Source organism: Idiotropiscis lumnitzeri, chromosome 8, assembly GCF_059441095.1.
Source record: "Idiotropiscis lumnitzeri isolate Australia: NSW breed Sydney's pygmy pipehorse chromosome 8, RoL_Ilum_1.0, whole genome shotgun sequence".
In the NCBI taxonomy this organism is placed as follows: Eukaryota; Metazoa; Chordata; class Actinopteri; order Syngnathiformes; family Syngnathidae; genus Idiotropiscis; species Idiotropiscis lumnitzeri.
This window is the reverse complement of record NC_142398.1, coordinates 14,813,451-14,829,175: the sequence shown is the minus strand read 5'-3', so window position 1 is coordinate 14,829,175 and position 15,725 is coordinate 14,813,451. Positions and strand designations below refer to the sequence as shown.

General features: G+C 41.4%; 2 protein-coding genes across 4 annotated transcripts; one reads left to right on the top strand and one right to left on the bottom strand.

The window, feature by feature from the left end:
* Nucleotides 1-140: 140 nt before the first annotated feature.
* On the top strand, nt 141-7,600 carry ppp2r2ca (protein phosphatase 2, regulatory subunit B, gamma a). 3 transcript variants are annotated; one of them, XM_088303223.1, is made up of 10 exons: nt 141-402; nt 990-1,168; nt 1,318-1,415; nt 1,535-1,718; nt 2,454-2,566; nt 2,655-2,832; nt 4,097-4,261; nt 4,365-4,534; nt 4,651-4,742; nt 5,427-7,600. In XM_088303223.1, the coding sequence occupies exons 2-10, from the start codon at nt 1,105-1,107 to the stop codon at nt 5,716-5,718; spliced, it is 1,356 nt and encodes a 451-aa protein (XP_088159349.1). In that variant the 5' UTR covers nt 141-402; nt 990-1,104; the 3' UTR covers nt 5,719-7,600. The 3 variants fall into 3 exon arrangements, with proteins under 3 accessions (XP_088159349.1, XP_088159348.1, XP_088159350.1); XM_088303222.1 differs by having other exon boundaries at nt 866-1,168; XM_088303224.1 differs by lacking the exon at nt 141-402 and adding an exon at nt 415-551.
* Nucleotides 7,601-8,053: 453 nt separating this feature from the next.
* wfs1a (Wolfram syndrome 1a (wolframin)) lies at nt 8,054-15,399 on the bottom strand. Its single transcript, XM_088302749.1, has 12 exons — nt 15,283-15,399; nt 14,109-14,571; nt 13,870-13,949; nt 12,690-12,834; nt 12,405-12,578; nt 11,394-11,471; nt 11,215-11,318; nt 10,997-11,128; nt 10,680-10,925; nt 10,055-10,333; nt 9,512-9,675; nt 8,054-9,364 (listed from the first exon to the last, which is right to left on the bottom strand). The coding sequence occupies exons 2-12, from the start codon at nt 14,383-14,385 to the stop codon at nt 8,191-8,193; spliced, it is 2,853 nt and encodes a 950-aa protein (XP_088158875.1). The 5' UTR covers nt 14,386-14,571; nt 15,283-15,399; the 3' UTR covers nt 8,054-8,190.
* Nucleotides 15,400-15,725: the final 326 nt, after the last annotated feature.

Genomic DNA, 15,725 nt, shown 5'->3' with positions numbered 1-15,725 from the left:
ATAAAATAAAAAAAAAAAAGCTCCCGGATTTCGCATCATCGAGGGTACACATGCGCCCCCTGCTGGCTTCTTCCACCTCATCAACTGCAGTGGGAGGGCTCTGCAAGGACATCGGCTCTGTGATTGGCTGCCATGACACAGTGGATGCTGCACAGGATCACTTCAGCAGCATCATTGCATCGTGAATCCACATCCTCCTTGTTATCCCCCTCTCGGGCAAATTTTTCTCCACCTTTTCCTCCCCACTTCTCACCGCCACTCTTTTCCCCCGTCATCCTCTCTCAGGCACACTGCAGAGGACCTTCACACTCCATCAGGAATATAGCAGCCACCGCAGCAGTCGATCTTGTAGGTGTGCTGAGGCCTGTCTACCTTCGTGCCTCCCGTCCTCCTGCAGCACAGGCAAGACATCACGTTCTCCTTTGCTCTCCATCAAGGACTATCTAATTGACAATGCGTGTGAGAGAGAGTGTGGGCAGCGATCTGGAAAGTACACAGGGAAGGCTACCACACCCTTGTATTTACTGGCAGAACATCATAGGATGAAAATTGTAAATATTTATATATTCTTGTTTACAGTCTCAACTGCAGTATATGTACAAGATTCATATTGCATGTCTGGTGGAGCGTATTGTCTTTTCCCTCCATCACCTCAGGGATTTGCTGCTACTGTACATTGTTAGACCTTTTGAATATACAAGTGTGTCTTCACTAATGGGTGTGTAACACTAAAGGTCATAACTTTTGACATGCTGTGTCCATGCTTTGTCAGCCTGCCGTATGTTCTTATCTTCATCACCAGCAATTACATTAATTTGTCCCCTCCTCCACCTCTCAATTTCTGCCCCTGCATCCTTTTTTCCAGTGCTTCCCACATTCCGGCATCCTTAAACTTCTCCCCTCAAGCTCATTATCCATCTCCATCTGCTCGCTACCACCTTTTCGCATTTCCCCCTGGCCTGCTGGTTACCCAGGATGCCTTGTTCCAGGCCCCTACGCTAGGCCTTAGCAGCATGGGCGGAGCCTGGGTGGGAAGCGACAGAACGGATCGGACCCTTCCCCTCAGGACGGGCACGCTGGCGGGTCACCCTCCTTCAGCTTCAGATGGGCGAGGACGCTGAGAGCCCCAAAATCAACCACACCTTCCTACGAGACTATGTCACTGAAGGTAGAACAGATGGCGTGTGATCCGCCTCTTGAGTCTCAGTTTTGTATGGCCCAGGAGGCGAAATCCATCTTTGCAGAAATATAATAAATGGATGATAGATCCAGTCAGTTTTCTTCTGGTTAACCGCTCCCATTTAATTCTGTTTCAAGCTGATGTCATCTCCACGGTGGAGTTCAACCAGACAGGCGACCTGCTGGCCACGGGGGATAAAGGAGGCCGAGTGGTCATCTTCCAGAGAGAAACCGAGGTCAGCAGCATGCAAAATTACTCACAAAATGTGTCTGCAGCAGATAATACTTTTCTGGTCTGCACGTTCAAACTTCAGTGGAGTTAAATCAGGGTTTGATTCTTCCACCTATTTGCCAGTCTAAAGGGGAGTCCGAGGAGGTGTTGGAGACTGGGGACTCAGGGGAGTACAACGTATACAGCACTTTCCAGAGCCACGAGCCAGATTTTGACTACCTGAAGAGTCTGGAGATTGAAGAGAAAATCAACAAGATTAAATGGCTGTCACAACAGAACGCTGCGCATTTTCTCCTCTCCACCAACGGTGAGACTACTTTACAAATTGTAAAAACAACACAGATCATTCATCATTTGTTATAAAACCTCACCTGATCTGAATTTAAATGGAACTGATTTATGCATCAACGTAGAGCAACAAATTTGTGCTGGTTATTTTTCCTGTTTGAGATTGAGAGGGCTGGAGCACAACAGTTTCAAAGTCTATTGTTATAAAAAAAAAATCAGATGGCTTTCTTGTAATGAGCCTGTTTGAATGTTGCCATTCAAAGTGGCCAAGTGGCCCCTGGACAGAGAACTGGTAGCAATGCAAAGTCAGCGTGTCACACAAAGGTTATTACTCCAAAATAATAACGGTAAGCATTCAACATTCAATACAAATTGTGTTTTGTAATTGAAACATATTAGTGAGGTTATAGACATAAAATAACTTACATGTTAATTATGCCGTGGTAACATCTGAAAGCACTTACTATGCCTTCCATTAAATTGTCATTGGTGTACTATTGGCAACCTGTAGGGGGCATACTTGTACGATATTTCGTGATTGCTATGACATGTTGTGATCTATCCTCAATTCAGCTCTTTGGCGTTCAGCAAAATAAGGGAATTGCGTTTGTAAGACTACCATTGAAGAATTCGCTCTTCACCCCGAGTACTTTAAAAGTTTTGATCTATATTTTATACGGGTTTATTTTAATTTTTCCCTTGGACTTGACTGAACTCAAATGGTGTTGTGAAAATGTGATTTTGCATGCCATAGACAAGACGATTAAACTGTGGAAGGTGAGTGAACGAGACAAGAGACCGGAAGGATACAATCTGAAAGATGAGGAGGGCCGCCTCAAGGACATCTCCACCATCACCTCCCTCCAGGTGCACACACACACACACACACACACACACACCCACACGCTTTGGCACAGATGCATTGTACTGTAACTCATTTTCATCCGTCTTTTAGGTGCCGGTACTGAAACCCACAGATCTGATGGTCGAGGTCCGCCCCAGACGAGTGTTCTCCAATGGCCACACCTACCACGTCAACTCCATCTCGGTCAACAGTGACGGGGAGACCTACCTCTCAGCTGATGACCTACGTATCAATATGTGGCATCTGGGAATCACTGACCGCAGCTTCAGTATCCTTCCTATTTGTTTTTCCAATTCATTTTAGTTGTCTGTTTGTTATTTATGGAGCCATTTATTTTTCCAACTATAATTTTATTTGAATACATTCTTTAATTTGTACACATATGATTTTAAAAGAAACATGGAGAGTCCTATGGAGAATACTTACATTTGATGAAAAAGCAACATCATTGAGCATAGTTGCTGGAACACATGCATGTCTCTACATGCAGTGGTTTAAATAGCTAATGCTTCGGCATGACACACCCGCCAAAGTGCCAAGTGCATTTTTTAGTTGTTTTGAGTGCCAGTATCTAAACTGAACAGTTATCGTCCGAGGATACACACTGACAATGTGTGCAGTAGAAACACAATACATTTATTGCTCTATGTATTCAGCATTTATATTTAAATGTATTTATTCTGCGCATACATCCAGTACATGCTGCAGGCTTTCATGGGGTGTTGTTGGTAATTTCCCAGTAAAACATAGGTTGACCTAGAAAATCAGATTCTTCTTCTAGTGTGGAAGAAGGGTTTAAATAATTCACAGGGCAAGTACACGCTCTTCTGAACCACTCGGGGACACCACAAATAGAACAGAGAGAGGAGCAGTGTGTGCATGCTGGGGTTGTTTGAGGTGCATGTTTAGCTCCTGATGAAGTGCTGAGGTGTGAGCTGGTCGATCAAAATGAGGGATGTGTGTGTTGGTTAATTATGCTGACCATATACCCGCCACAACATCAGGTACACCTGCTCAAACCAAAGAGGTCCAATGTAAATATCATCATACTTGTGGTAATTTACAACTAGTGTTACTCCGGGGGAAAATATTTTTCTATTAGAAAAATCTCTGGAAAAAAAAGTATAGCAGGATTATGTACTGAAATAATGATGATCGTTGACCTTATTTACACAATGTGCATGTCCCATGACTTAATCTGTTGTCCAAATGGCAACTCGAGGATACACAGGTTAATGATGGACCTTCTGCCATCTGATGGAAAATCTTCTTTTTTTTCTTTTGGTTCCAGTCACTATACTCCGCTGGCATTTATTTGTCGTTTTGGTCGTAAATTAATAGTTGTGGACCAATTAAGTGAAATTGGATCATTTCCCCTGGCACACTTGAGGATCTCCCATGGCACAGTCATAAATTACTGTTTAACATGAACTTGATATCTTCTGGATATTTTGGTGGGAATTTGGAAGCAATGAAAGCAAACCAAAAATGTGCCACTGCAGTGTATGACCCCTGACAGTGCATTTTACTAGACATCGTGGACATCAAGCCAGCCAACATGGAGGATCTTACAGAAGTAATAACGGCAGCAGAGTTCCACCCTCAACACTGTCACCTGTTTGTGTACAGCAGTAGTAAGGGCACCCTGCGCCTCTGTGACATGAGGTCCTCTGCGCTTTGTGACAAACACACAAAATGTAAGCCACCAACATTCTTTTAAAAAATAATATTTCATAATATTGAATATTTATAATGCCAGATATCACTGCATTGTGTATCCCACAAATGTCGTTTGTGCAGTGTTTGAAGAACCTGAAGATCCAGGGAGCCGCTCCTTCTTTTCCGAAATCATCTCCTCTGTATCAGATGTCAAGTTCAGTAACAGCGGACGCTACCTGCTGACCAGAGACTACCTCACCGCCAAGGTGTGGGACTTGAACATGGACAAAGGCCCTGTCGAGACATATCAGGTAAGAATGTGTTACCCTGTGAGTCACAGTAAAGAGAGTGTTCGCAAAGGTGGCGCGCAAGAGGGAATTGGGAGAGATTCCTCACCAGAAAATACAGCTTTTTTTTCTGTATCCAGGTCCATGAATACCTAAGGAGCAAGCTGTGCTCACTCTATGAGAATGACTGCATCTTTGACAAGTTTGAGTGTGTTTGGAACAGTTCGGACAGGTGAGTGTTATCAAATGAGACACCCACTGTGTAAAGCAATCATCTGTATTTATTTTACAATTTAATTTCCTAAATGGAGTTTATAAATATATATTAGTGCAGTCAAGCAATTAAAATATTTAATCATAATAAAATTATATATAATATAATTATATAATATTTTGTATAATATAATTTAATCAAATTTTTTCATATTAACTCGTAATTAATTGCACATTTTATTAATTGTAAAAAAAATCCCTTTATTTTTTCGTCCCAATATTTTATCGAATTATAATACCTTCAATATATGAGAATTGATTTTTGCAATGATTTATCCACGTTTAAAATTTTTGACCAAAGGTTACCTTGCTTCAATTCTACAACTTAACACGCAAAGAGTTTGAGAGGGCTGCAGGGAAGCGTGTCACATTTACTTTATGCGGTAATTCACAAATTCATATCAGAGCTTTTAATTATAGGTAGGAAAAAGTAATTATTTTTTTTCTTATGAATTGGTGGGCCGGTCCCCAAATTGCTGGTGGGTGGTCGAAACCTCCTATGTGAAAATTTGTTAAATGTTTATTTGTTCCACAAATCTAACAGCATTGGTCAGTCCTCGAGTGTTTTTATTTTTTTTTCAAGAGACAATTTCACATTTATTGTGAAAAAGTATTTCATTCTTTTTTTCCTTTCCATTGACAGCGTGATAATGACCGGGGCATACAACAGCTTCTTCCAGATGTTTGACAGGGAAACAGGACGTGGTGTGACCCTTGAAGCCTGGCGGGAGAGCAGCAAACCGCGGGCTGTGCTCCGTACCCGCCGGGTTTACACCGGAGGAAAACGTCGCAGAGGAGATGTAGGCGTTGATAGCTTGGACTTCAGCAAAAAGATCCTCCACATGGCTTGGCATCCATCAGAGAATATCATCGCTATAGCAGCCACCAACAACCTGTACATTTTCCAGGACCGTGTCAACCCCGAGACACAGTGACAGGAATGGGCAACAAAGTTAACAATGGACAAATATTTTAATTTGCATCAGTTGTCATAAATGCGCAATGAGACTTGAGGACTAACTAACCAATGAACAATGACATTTATTTGATCCTCTAAATTGCGTGTCTCCTACCCACTCCATACACTTTTTCTAATAGAGGTGCAGGGACATCTCTCCATCTGCAATGACCATGAAATGTTGACTCCTCACTGATGTGCTCGAGAAGCGTTTGACAAGACTGGACTCGGTGTGTTGGGTAGCAGCACAAGATTGTCTGATAAAAAAAAAAAAGTAATAATAATGATGGCTAATGGTGTTCACAAGCAAAAATGATTAAATTGTGGTGGCAGTGGTGATCTTGTATGGTGACCACAATAACCAGAATTTATTCCATTTTTTTAATTCCTTCTTTTTTTTTTTGGTAACTGTTGCAGCAGAATCTCTCTCCATTTAGAGCAGCGCTCTTGGAGATTGCATGCAAAAAGTGATTATCTTGTCCACTTTGCAATAACAGCAATTCAAAACACGGCAGTATTTCTGCTTGAAAATCATGAGCTCTTCTGCAGGTAACAAATATATACACTTTTTACTGTATGCTGTAAATAGTCAGTGTTATTTTTTATGCCACTGCCACTTTTGTTTCTAGAGTGCTAAACGTATAAAATAGAGTGAACATGAACCTCATTTATAGACGCAACTCACTAATCCAGAAGAAAACGTGATGCAATAGCTTTGGTATATGTAAGTATTGCTGGTTAAACCGAGAGAGGTATTATGCACAAATCAACATTTGAATTTATTGTACAGAATTGCTATGTTGGGCTTGTCTTACGTTCTAGATTGCTGCTATTTCAAAGTATTCTCCTTGTGTAAAAAAAAAAAAAAAACTCACGCAGTCACCTTGTATTTAAGATCAAACATGCCCACCTTAAGGCTGCTCAAATGAAAAATGAGCTAAAGTTGTAATTTGTTACAAATGTAAGTTCAAACGCAAACGTAAATTTTACAATCATTAAAATGGAGGACTCAAAGCAAAAAGTGCATAAATAAGCCCCCTAGATTCAGCTGATTGAGGTTTCATACACTTGAAGGTCAGAGGTCATGATCAATTCCATAGCTCACACATAAAAACGGCAATGTCATGTAAATGTACGACGATCGAAATGAAGGTTGTTATTGTCGTCACACTGTTTACCTCACAGTGCCACGTGCGACGCCGGGGTGCACCGCTGAAAGCCACAATGTACAGTAAGGTGTTGTCATAAGGTCAAGTGTGTTGGACTGAACCGTGTGACCTGATCACACATTGATTGTTTACAGTGAAGTGCTTTGTTTTTAAGTGACCTTGGTCCCAATGCGACTATTGTTCGTGGTTTAGGATGTGGGACGGTGTCAGTGCAGGGTTGGAATGGTTTGCGTTTAATAGTTGTTGCCAAAAGCGGTTCATCGAGTGAAACCATGCATCCCAAAAAAAAAAGAAATAATTTGAACGTGACTACCTTTCCCTCACTCTTCACACAATCGTTCACACACATTTAAAGTACAGTACCCGTATTGGTGTCTGCTAAGTATCTTGGATGTAGAGCTTGAACAAACAGATTTGGCAATATAGAATCCATTAACCACAAGAAGATGGTTTATGTAATAGAAAATATAAGTATCAGGACTTAGCACTCCGATTGTGAGCTGTGATTACATAATCATATACAACCCAAGAGATGATTTGTATTCAGGGGGTGCATCAGGAGCATGTTGCCACTGCTTAATGCTACTCAATTGTACAGCTATAATACTTACACAAATGTTTAAAGATTGAAGAAGTAAAAAAACCAAATGTGAATGATGGAATGTGCATTAATAAAATTATTGAATCTGATTTCATTTTGTGGTGTTATATTGAATCTAGCTGCAGCCTTGCTAGAGTTTAGGTAAACTATAACATAGGTTGAGTTAGAAGTGAGAGGATAAAAGTATGTCAAAAGAAATGACGAAAAAGCCTTTTTTTGGAAATTGTTTTGGCCAATAATTAAAATGATAAACACAATCTACAGTAACAATAGCTTGTGTTTTCAAAAAAATTAACAAACATGCAAATAATTTTGTTTGTTAGTCAAACTGCGGCCCGGGGGCCACATGCGTTTAATGCGGCCCGTCGAACTTGAAAAAAATGAAATGGAAAAAAACCTTGTTGTGATGTTTTATTTTCTAAATACTGTGGTTTTTCAAAGACATATATATTGTTGTAATGCTTTTGTTCAATTTCATTTCAATTAAATGTATTTTTTTTCTCCGATGTGAGGAGGTTATCAAAACATCGATCCATCAAGTATGCATTGCTTTTATGACAATCATGTCTGTTGGTTGACAGGAGTGAATCTCATAAAAAGAAATTCAAGGTGGCTGTATAGGGAATTTGAGCAATACAGCATAGCAGTTTTGGCTCTGGTACCCTTTTTGTGTCTGTTGTCAGCCACTGATCTTTGCTGACAGGAACGGAGAAAAAAAGAAATCAAATGCAAAATTCAGTGCTCGCATTGTCGTACGTCTCCAGTCTCCCTCGATTTTTACCTGCCTGCCCCCGGGCAACAGTGGCGAAACACAGTCCAGACAGTGGATAGCCTTCAACTCCAAGGCCGGAGCCTTGGCTCCGAGACGGCCCTCCAGCTTGGTGCAGAACTCCACCATATTACCAGGTTCCAGATTGAGCAGGACCTGTTGGAATTCATGGCTGGCCATAAGGACAATATCCCTCCCTTGGTCGTCCGCTTCTGTGCTTTCCTTCCTGATCATCCCGACGGTCACTTGGAACCGGTAGCTGTCGAAGCGCTTGACATGACATGTGTGTTTGGCCAGAGCCTTGATCTGACACAGCTCTTCCTCTTCTTGCATTCGAAGCAGCACGGGCAATGAGACATGAACTGGCGTAGAGCTGGAAACTGTTGGGTTTGTCACATTCTTTGACTCACAGTTAGGGTACGTCTCACCGTAGAGGCATCGCAACCAGTCCCCAAGAAACACTGGCAACATGTTAATAACCGACTGCGCCCCATTCTCCGTCTCAGCCACAGTCACGTGCCTAAAGCGGCCTGTCCAGGTGACCCTGTGACCCTGCAGGTGGCTACAGAAGATCTGCGTCTTGGCCATACCTTTGGATTGCCAGGCAGGAGGTCCGCACACCTGACTGTACTGGTCCCACGTCAAGGTGGAGTTGTAGACTTTCTGACCTTCGGCGTGATACACATAGATGGAGAAGAACAGGATCACCATGGAGATACAAAGTAAAATGAGCTTAACAGGGCCACGGTGCGTCACCGAGCGGAAAACCCCCAGAATGGACGTACTGAACCGCGTCCAGAGCCGTAGGATGACGGGGATGGCGCATATGAATAAAGTAACGATCATTTTGGTGAGCTCCAGCTCCAGGAACCACTTGAAGAGCTGGATTAAGAGCATGATGGCGAGGCCCACTGCCAGAACGGGCAGAGCGAAGAGAAAGAGGAAATAGGCCACACAGGTGCGGATTATACCCACAGGTGTGGAATTCTGGAGGAGCACCACTGAGAATTCACACCACATGAAACACACGAGGTAGGGCACCAGGATGCAGTATGTCCCCCGAAAGCCACGCTTTCCGGCCATGCTGATCACAGAGAGAAGGGAGAAAATTAATTCATAAAATGTTCTCTCACAATCGATTGAAACATGCGATCTCAACCTTTAATTTCCAAATAAGAAATACATCTAAGCATTATTTACGAGAAGTAAAGATACCCACTGTATTGCTCACCTGAAGAACAGGTAAAAAAGGTAAACATACAGCAAGCAGGGAATACTGAGCTGCAGCACGACTGACTCCCCTAGAGGCAGAGTTGCAAAGGTGCGTCCCAAAGTGCCAAGCATTGTCATGTTTTCAGGCAGGAGCTGAGTCAGGCCACAAAGAGACGACGCAACCTGTAATTATAAAAAATGGCCCATTGAAGCTGATATGACATCAGAATGGTGCCATACGCTGGTAAATTGTGGAGCAGTTATTTTGGTACCTTAACAACTGTAAAAAGTGTACTGTTTTGTCATTTTGAACACATCTTAGTATTGCTCAATGGGGGTGGCATTGAGTATGAGGGTGGGGTTTGATAATGTTTTCTTCTTCCCAGTCCGTTTTTGAGCAGTAAATATATCACTCTTCACGCAATTACTCTTTTGCCTTGATAAATTTTGTCGATTAATGCATTTACGTGGTTATTTGGCTTCTTCTATACATGATCTGGTGTGTTTCATTTATTCTGCTCAAAAAGATGAAATGAAATCAATGGTGTGTAACCACCCTCACCTCTATGACGATTGCTCGTCGCGCATATGTCGCAGCCATGGGACTGAGGCTCTGGTAGCTGACGGCCGTGAAGAAGATGGCCACCGTCGAGAGCTCCGAACAAGGGATCCAGCCCTTGTCAGCAACAGGGAACGAGAATATGACGAAGAAGACGGAGAATATAAAGTAGAGGTATGGCTCGAGGTTGTTCCAGCCAAATTCGTTCTCTGCCTGCTCAACATCCAGTCCGGGTTCAAAGCGGGTCAGGAGGGACGTCAGACTTCGAAAGTTCTCCCAGGTCTGTAAAAGCAAGGAGAATTTAAAATAAATAAATAAATGAATAAATAAATAAATAATTTTTTTTAAAATTTTTAAACCAACATGGATTTTTATAAAAAGCAGGCATTCTTCCAATAGTTTGCTGTTCTCTGTTTGTGATGCCTTCAGACTGATAAGGATGGCATTCTCTTACATACTGTGAATCAAATCTTATTCCAGGTATATTTTGTGCCCTTAAATTCCAACGAAATTCAAAATCTGAAAGAAAATCTTGACCTCTTGATAGCTGTTAAAAATCCACAGCCAATCACAAATACTATTTTTACACAATTCATGTTAAAAAAAAAAAAAAAAAACAAGAACTCACCTTACTACGCTGAAAAACACGCAGTGTGCAAATAATCATGGAGATGAAGGACAGATAGAAGACCAATAGCGGGATGACAAACGAAAACAAGTCAACGGTGAGGTTACTGATGATGAAGAAAAAGATAAGCGTGTTGACGTGTTGTGTCGGGATGATGGTGCTCAACCACTGGACGCCAGCTCGCGATGCCCAGTCCACCAGGTGTTCCTTCACCTCCATCACAGCATCGATTGGAGAGCGCAGCATCTGATGCGCCACAGACAACGCTTGAAGAAGAGAATAAATCCCAACAATAATGATGATTGTGAAGACAATACCATTAAGCGTGATTTCATATCCATGGCTTTTTGAATGGCGCCGGTCTGCTTGGTGTCCAGCATAATCCCCCTTCTGCCAAAACGCCAAGACCCTCTGTGGTTCTTCTTGTCTTCTGAGGGGGCCATCTCATCCTTGCAAGTCAAAACACAAATATAGAGCATGAATGTTTATTCACTTCCGGTGTCTTTGCAGTTTTTTTTTTTTTTTTTTTTCTCACCTTGGTGCCATCACGGTTTTCTTTCTCAGACGATGATGGAACAATACCTTGCGCGTAATTTTTTGTCATCTCAACAAAGCCGTCCAAGTCCACCAGCTGATTGGCTGGGGAGAAAAAAACGTATTGTAGTCCATAAGTCACAGTAGCGATACCGTTAAGGATACTCGAAGGATACTCACTCTCACTGCTGACCATGTTTTCTAGTATTTTCTGAGTCTCGTCTGAGGTGGGGCCAGATATCCTTTTTGCAGTGTCCCCTAACGTTCAGGGACAGTTAAAAAGTGATTTGCAAGCGTGACCTTACTCAATTCAAGAATTGTTCAAAACAATTCAACTACAATATACCAAAGAAACGTGGGACTACTATTGTCATACTTTGTTTCTTTCAACACGTAAACCTGTATTTGTTTAACTTTGACAAATAAATCTTCTGGCTGCGTTAATGTGTTGATTATGAGGGATTGAAGTATCTGCATAGGTGCCAATGCTGAATTTCTAGACAATATTAGTACTCGCAAAATGCTCCGATCCCAAAGCACCTGATACCACTTCAACCATCTTGATATATACCATCCGTCAGCTGTGGGGAGATACTTTTAAGTACACAGATATCAACACTTTTAGGCGATTGCAAATTGTGGTCTGTTTAATGGATGGAAGTCTACTTGGGCAAAGAAAGAATTTTGTGAGCCTTGTACTCTGCTCCCCAATGGCGAGTAGCTTTAATTTAGTGGCCGAGAATAGTTGATTATTCAATGATCATACTGTTTGCGTTTGGTATTTATGTGCTTAACGATGATAATTTGGGTTGTAATAACTGTGATGAGCTCAGATGGAGATGTGTGACCTTTAAAGTGACCTTTGTCGACAAAAACTTTACTATTTATTCATTTTATTTTTGTCATTCGTCTGTTGTGCAGATTAAACTTGAATGCAGGTATGCACATAATTGAAATGCTTTGTGTTACAGCCTACATTAAAAGAACAGTCAGTTGGATGCCAAAATGTCAGTAAGTTTTTCTGAGCAATATTCGATTAAAATACAACACAACAGATTTACATCCCAATAACATAATAAAATTACATTATTAGGTATCAATATTCGGTATTGGCAAATGCTCAGATGTAAATACTTGCACGTCCATCTCATTGATCATACGCTGTGCTGAATGCGTGTGGGTGGCTCCTACCTAGTCCTTTGTTGACCTGACTGACATTCTCCAGCATCTCAGCCATGGCCACTTTGGACTTCTTCTCTGGATTAAGTTTCCAGTACATCATCATAGCTGCTTTACGCACCGCCCTCTCAAATTTACTCTCTGCCGACAGTTTTCGAACATCTTCCTCATTCTCTGCAGTGATTCCTGTGTTGAGGATGCCAGAGAAAAAAAAAAAAATCAGCAATGCAAATCCCCCCTGCCCCCAGCCGACACACACACACACATTTATATCCACATATGTATTGGCACGATAACCTATTTTACGGATCCAACAGCGCTGCAAGGCTCTTGCGGCACTCTTTCTTCCCTGTTTTGCCGCTTTTATCAACCAATTAACAGCCAGACAATTGTTGAGATCTCTATCCTCCTCTTCGGCAAGAATCAAGTAATGCTGACCCAGCTGATGGACAGAAGGGACATAAAGAAGATTAATTCACTGTGTTTACTGTGGCCTAACCTAAATACAAAGAACATTAAGTACATTAAGACCCTTAGAGCTATAGCTATGTTTTAAGACAAATTAAAAAAAAATCCCAAACTCAATACGACAATACAATATAATTTTTATGCTTTGTAAATTTTTGTATAGTGGAAGGCATGTATGTCGAATGTTTATTTCTGATATGATGACTTCTATAGGTAAAAAAAAACTAATATAAATTGAGCTTTGGAAAGCCATTTGGCAACATTGTATTGTGATGGACTTCATTAGATTGTGTACGTAAACCTAAAACGACAAAAGGTCACAGAACCGAACTCTCCTTATCCAAAGGAAGGCAAATAAGACAGTAATCTAAAAATCCCAAATTGAGGTTAATGAATCGCACAGATTAATTTAAAAGCCATCATTTCCTTATTCGTACTTCGGGCACAGACATTTCCATCTGCAGGAGTGGAGGAGGCCAATGGAGGGTTTCAAGTGACTATTTGCTAATATTAACTGACATGTCGTAATGTTCTTCTGACACTATTAAAAGGAATGGGAACACAGACTCGATACTGTTTTAAATCATGGAAATACGTATTATTGTGAATTTATCCAATCTCTGTTCACATGCACACACACTCTGTGGTTATTTAAGTGCTTGGTATGTGATACACTCCTTTGTATAACTATTATGCACGCGGGACCCAAGGCTGGTGGCTCTCGTCAAGTTGAGAGCGATATTGAGTTCCCTACTACTCCTCATAGATTTATGTAGGTACATCTTTAATTTAATCCAATCAATAGGCAGAAATAGCAAATACTTTGTGGGCTTTAACACTTATTGAAAGCCCGTTTGAAGGCAAAGCAACGGCTTACGTATCATGCTGTACGCGTGGCATCATGTTGCAAGTGGATAAAAATAGATATTCGCACAGAAGTAGACAGCATGAACCAGCCCAGTTGAATACAATGCCAAGAGTCGATCTGGAAGCATGTGCCTCCACTCACTCGGGTCTGAGCTCTGGCATCACCCGCTTTGGCTTTCTCTTCCATCTGGTCCTTAGATAGGTCTTCCTCTGGTTCATCATCTGAAGGGGAGAGTGGAATCTTGGTTAGATATTTATCACGGAGGTTATTTCAGTGCCGGTCCATAAGCAAGTAATAAGAAAAACAAATTTCAGTTTTGGCCCAAACTAAAGATCTTAGTTCTGTGACCTGATAATATATAATTTCAACCTCTTTCTTACCATCTTCTTCATCTGTGTCATCTTCCTCTTCTGCTTTTCTAAGTCTTTCCTGTATGATCACTCGCTGGGCTATAGAAGCGAAGGTTCTTTTCCTCGGGATAGTAGATTGGGACGAATCAGTGGACGATGTGGAGTTGCAACGGTCCGGGCCAGCAGAAGAGGGATTGGGAATGGGGGATGATTCAGACAAAGGCTCTGAGGAGACCCCCATAGTTTGGTTTTTTGGCGCCATGTCAGGAAAGAAAAGCTCATCTGAAGAGTGTTTGGACTCCATCATCAGTATACAGATGAGTAGTTTGTGAGTGTGGGAGTTGAAGGGCCGAGAGGGAATGGCAGAGAATTTAATGGAGACAGGAGAAGGAATTTGGGGGTGAGTGGGGTGAGGGTGTCCATTCAGGACATGGCATAACTCTTGGGTGTTGAAGGTGGCCAGCAAATGTACAAAGTCCTCCTTTTGTCCGACCTGAAATGAGAAATGTGCAAAGGAGTCATATAAGAGTCGTGAATTCAATAGACCAGCCAATACAGGATCCATTTATTTCAAGCTGAATTGATAGATCCTTGTGAAACCTCATTTGACCATTGGTACGGCTGCAGTATAGTTATATCATTCTGTCTTTACAGTGTAATACTGCTCCATTTTAACTGATATTGTACCTTTGTGGGAAATTTACTTAATTTTAAAGCACCATGAGAAGCACTCGTGTGATGCATGTGCAGTTCTAAAGCACCGTGTACTACAATCGCAAAAAAAAAAAAAACATTTATCCATTTTATATCCATCCATCCATTATCCAAGCCACTTCTATATATTATAAAATGAATACCAATATTGCAGCGTCAATAACAAATGAGTCATTGTTTTGTAAAGGCCAAGTTTATTTGATACAACTCGCAATGAGTCTCACACGTGTGTAAGTGTAAACTACCTTATGAAGTGGTCGTAGCAACGTGCTGCACAAATAAGAGCAGCAAAAGTAATTTAAGATGTTAATTTGAAGGGAGAAAGCATGTAGTGGGAATATATAGTGCATTTACATGCAACAAGTCTACAGCCATTCTCGTGTATGAAAAGGAGATTTACAACTAACTCGATTTAACAACAACGCATGCCAACTGGTTGAAAGAAATGAAACCTCAAGACAGCACAAGTTCGACCAAAAATAATCCTTACTCGGTTATAAAAATCACCTGATATCTTCAAAAATAAAGAAGTTCAGGGTTCTTGTGGGACCAAAGCGAAACTCTGACGGCAAATCACTCACGCGTCTCGGTTAAACGCTGCAGTCCCGAATGCAAACGTTACGACCCGCCCTCTTAAAATAAACTCGTTGCTGATTGGATGACAGGAACGACAATCAAACGTTGGATCCGTTTGATTTGATAGCTTCCTCTCGCTTTAAAATTTCGAGAACGCATTGCCTCTGTTAAACTGAGAATCGTCAATTTGTTGAATGTGTTTTTTAAATGTATTATTTGGTATCCATCCATCCATTATCTGAGACGCTTCTCCTCGCGGGCGTGCAGGACCCTAACCCTGCTGTCTTCGGGCAGTAGGCGGGGTTCACACTGGACTGGTTGCCAGTCAATCGCAGATTATTTAATATATGTATCGAA

Bases quoted from the DNA above. Each gene is read 5' to 3' on its own strand.
- ppp2r2ca (XM_088303223.1), top strand. From the start codon at position 1,105: ATGGGCGAGGACGCTGAGAGCCCCAAAATCAACCACACCTTCCTACGA. The intron at 1,169-1,317 runs GTAGAACAGATG...TTCTGTTTCAAG, and splicing joins ACGAGACTATGTCACTGAAG to CTGATGTCATCTCCACGGTG. The intron at 1,416-1,534 runs GTCAGCAGCATG...CCTATTTGCCAG, and splicing joins TCTTCCAGAGAGAAACCGAG to TCTAAAGGGGAGTCCGAGGA.
- wfs1a (XM_088302749.1), bottom strand. From the start codon at position 14,385: ATGATGGAGTCCAAACACTCTTCAGATGAGCTTTTCTTTCCTGACATG. The intron at 12,835-13,869 runs GTGAGTGGAGGC...TCTGTCCATCAG, and splicing joins ATGCCAGAGCTCAGACCCGA to CTGGGTCAGCATTACTTGAT. The intron at 10,926-10,996 runs GTATTGTCTTCA...GTGGCGCATCAG, and splicing joins ATATGAAATCACGCTTAATG to ATGCTGCGCTCTCCAATCGA.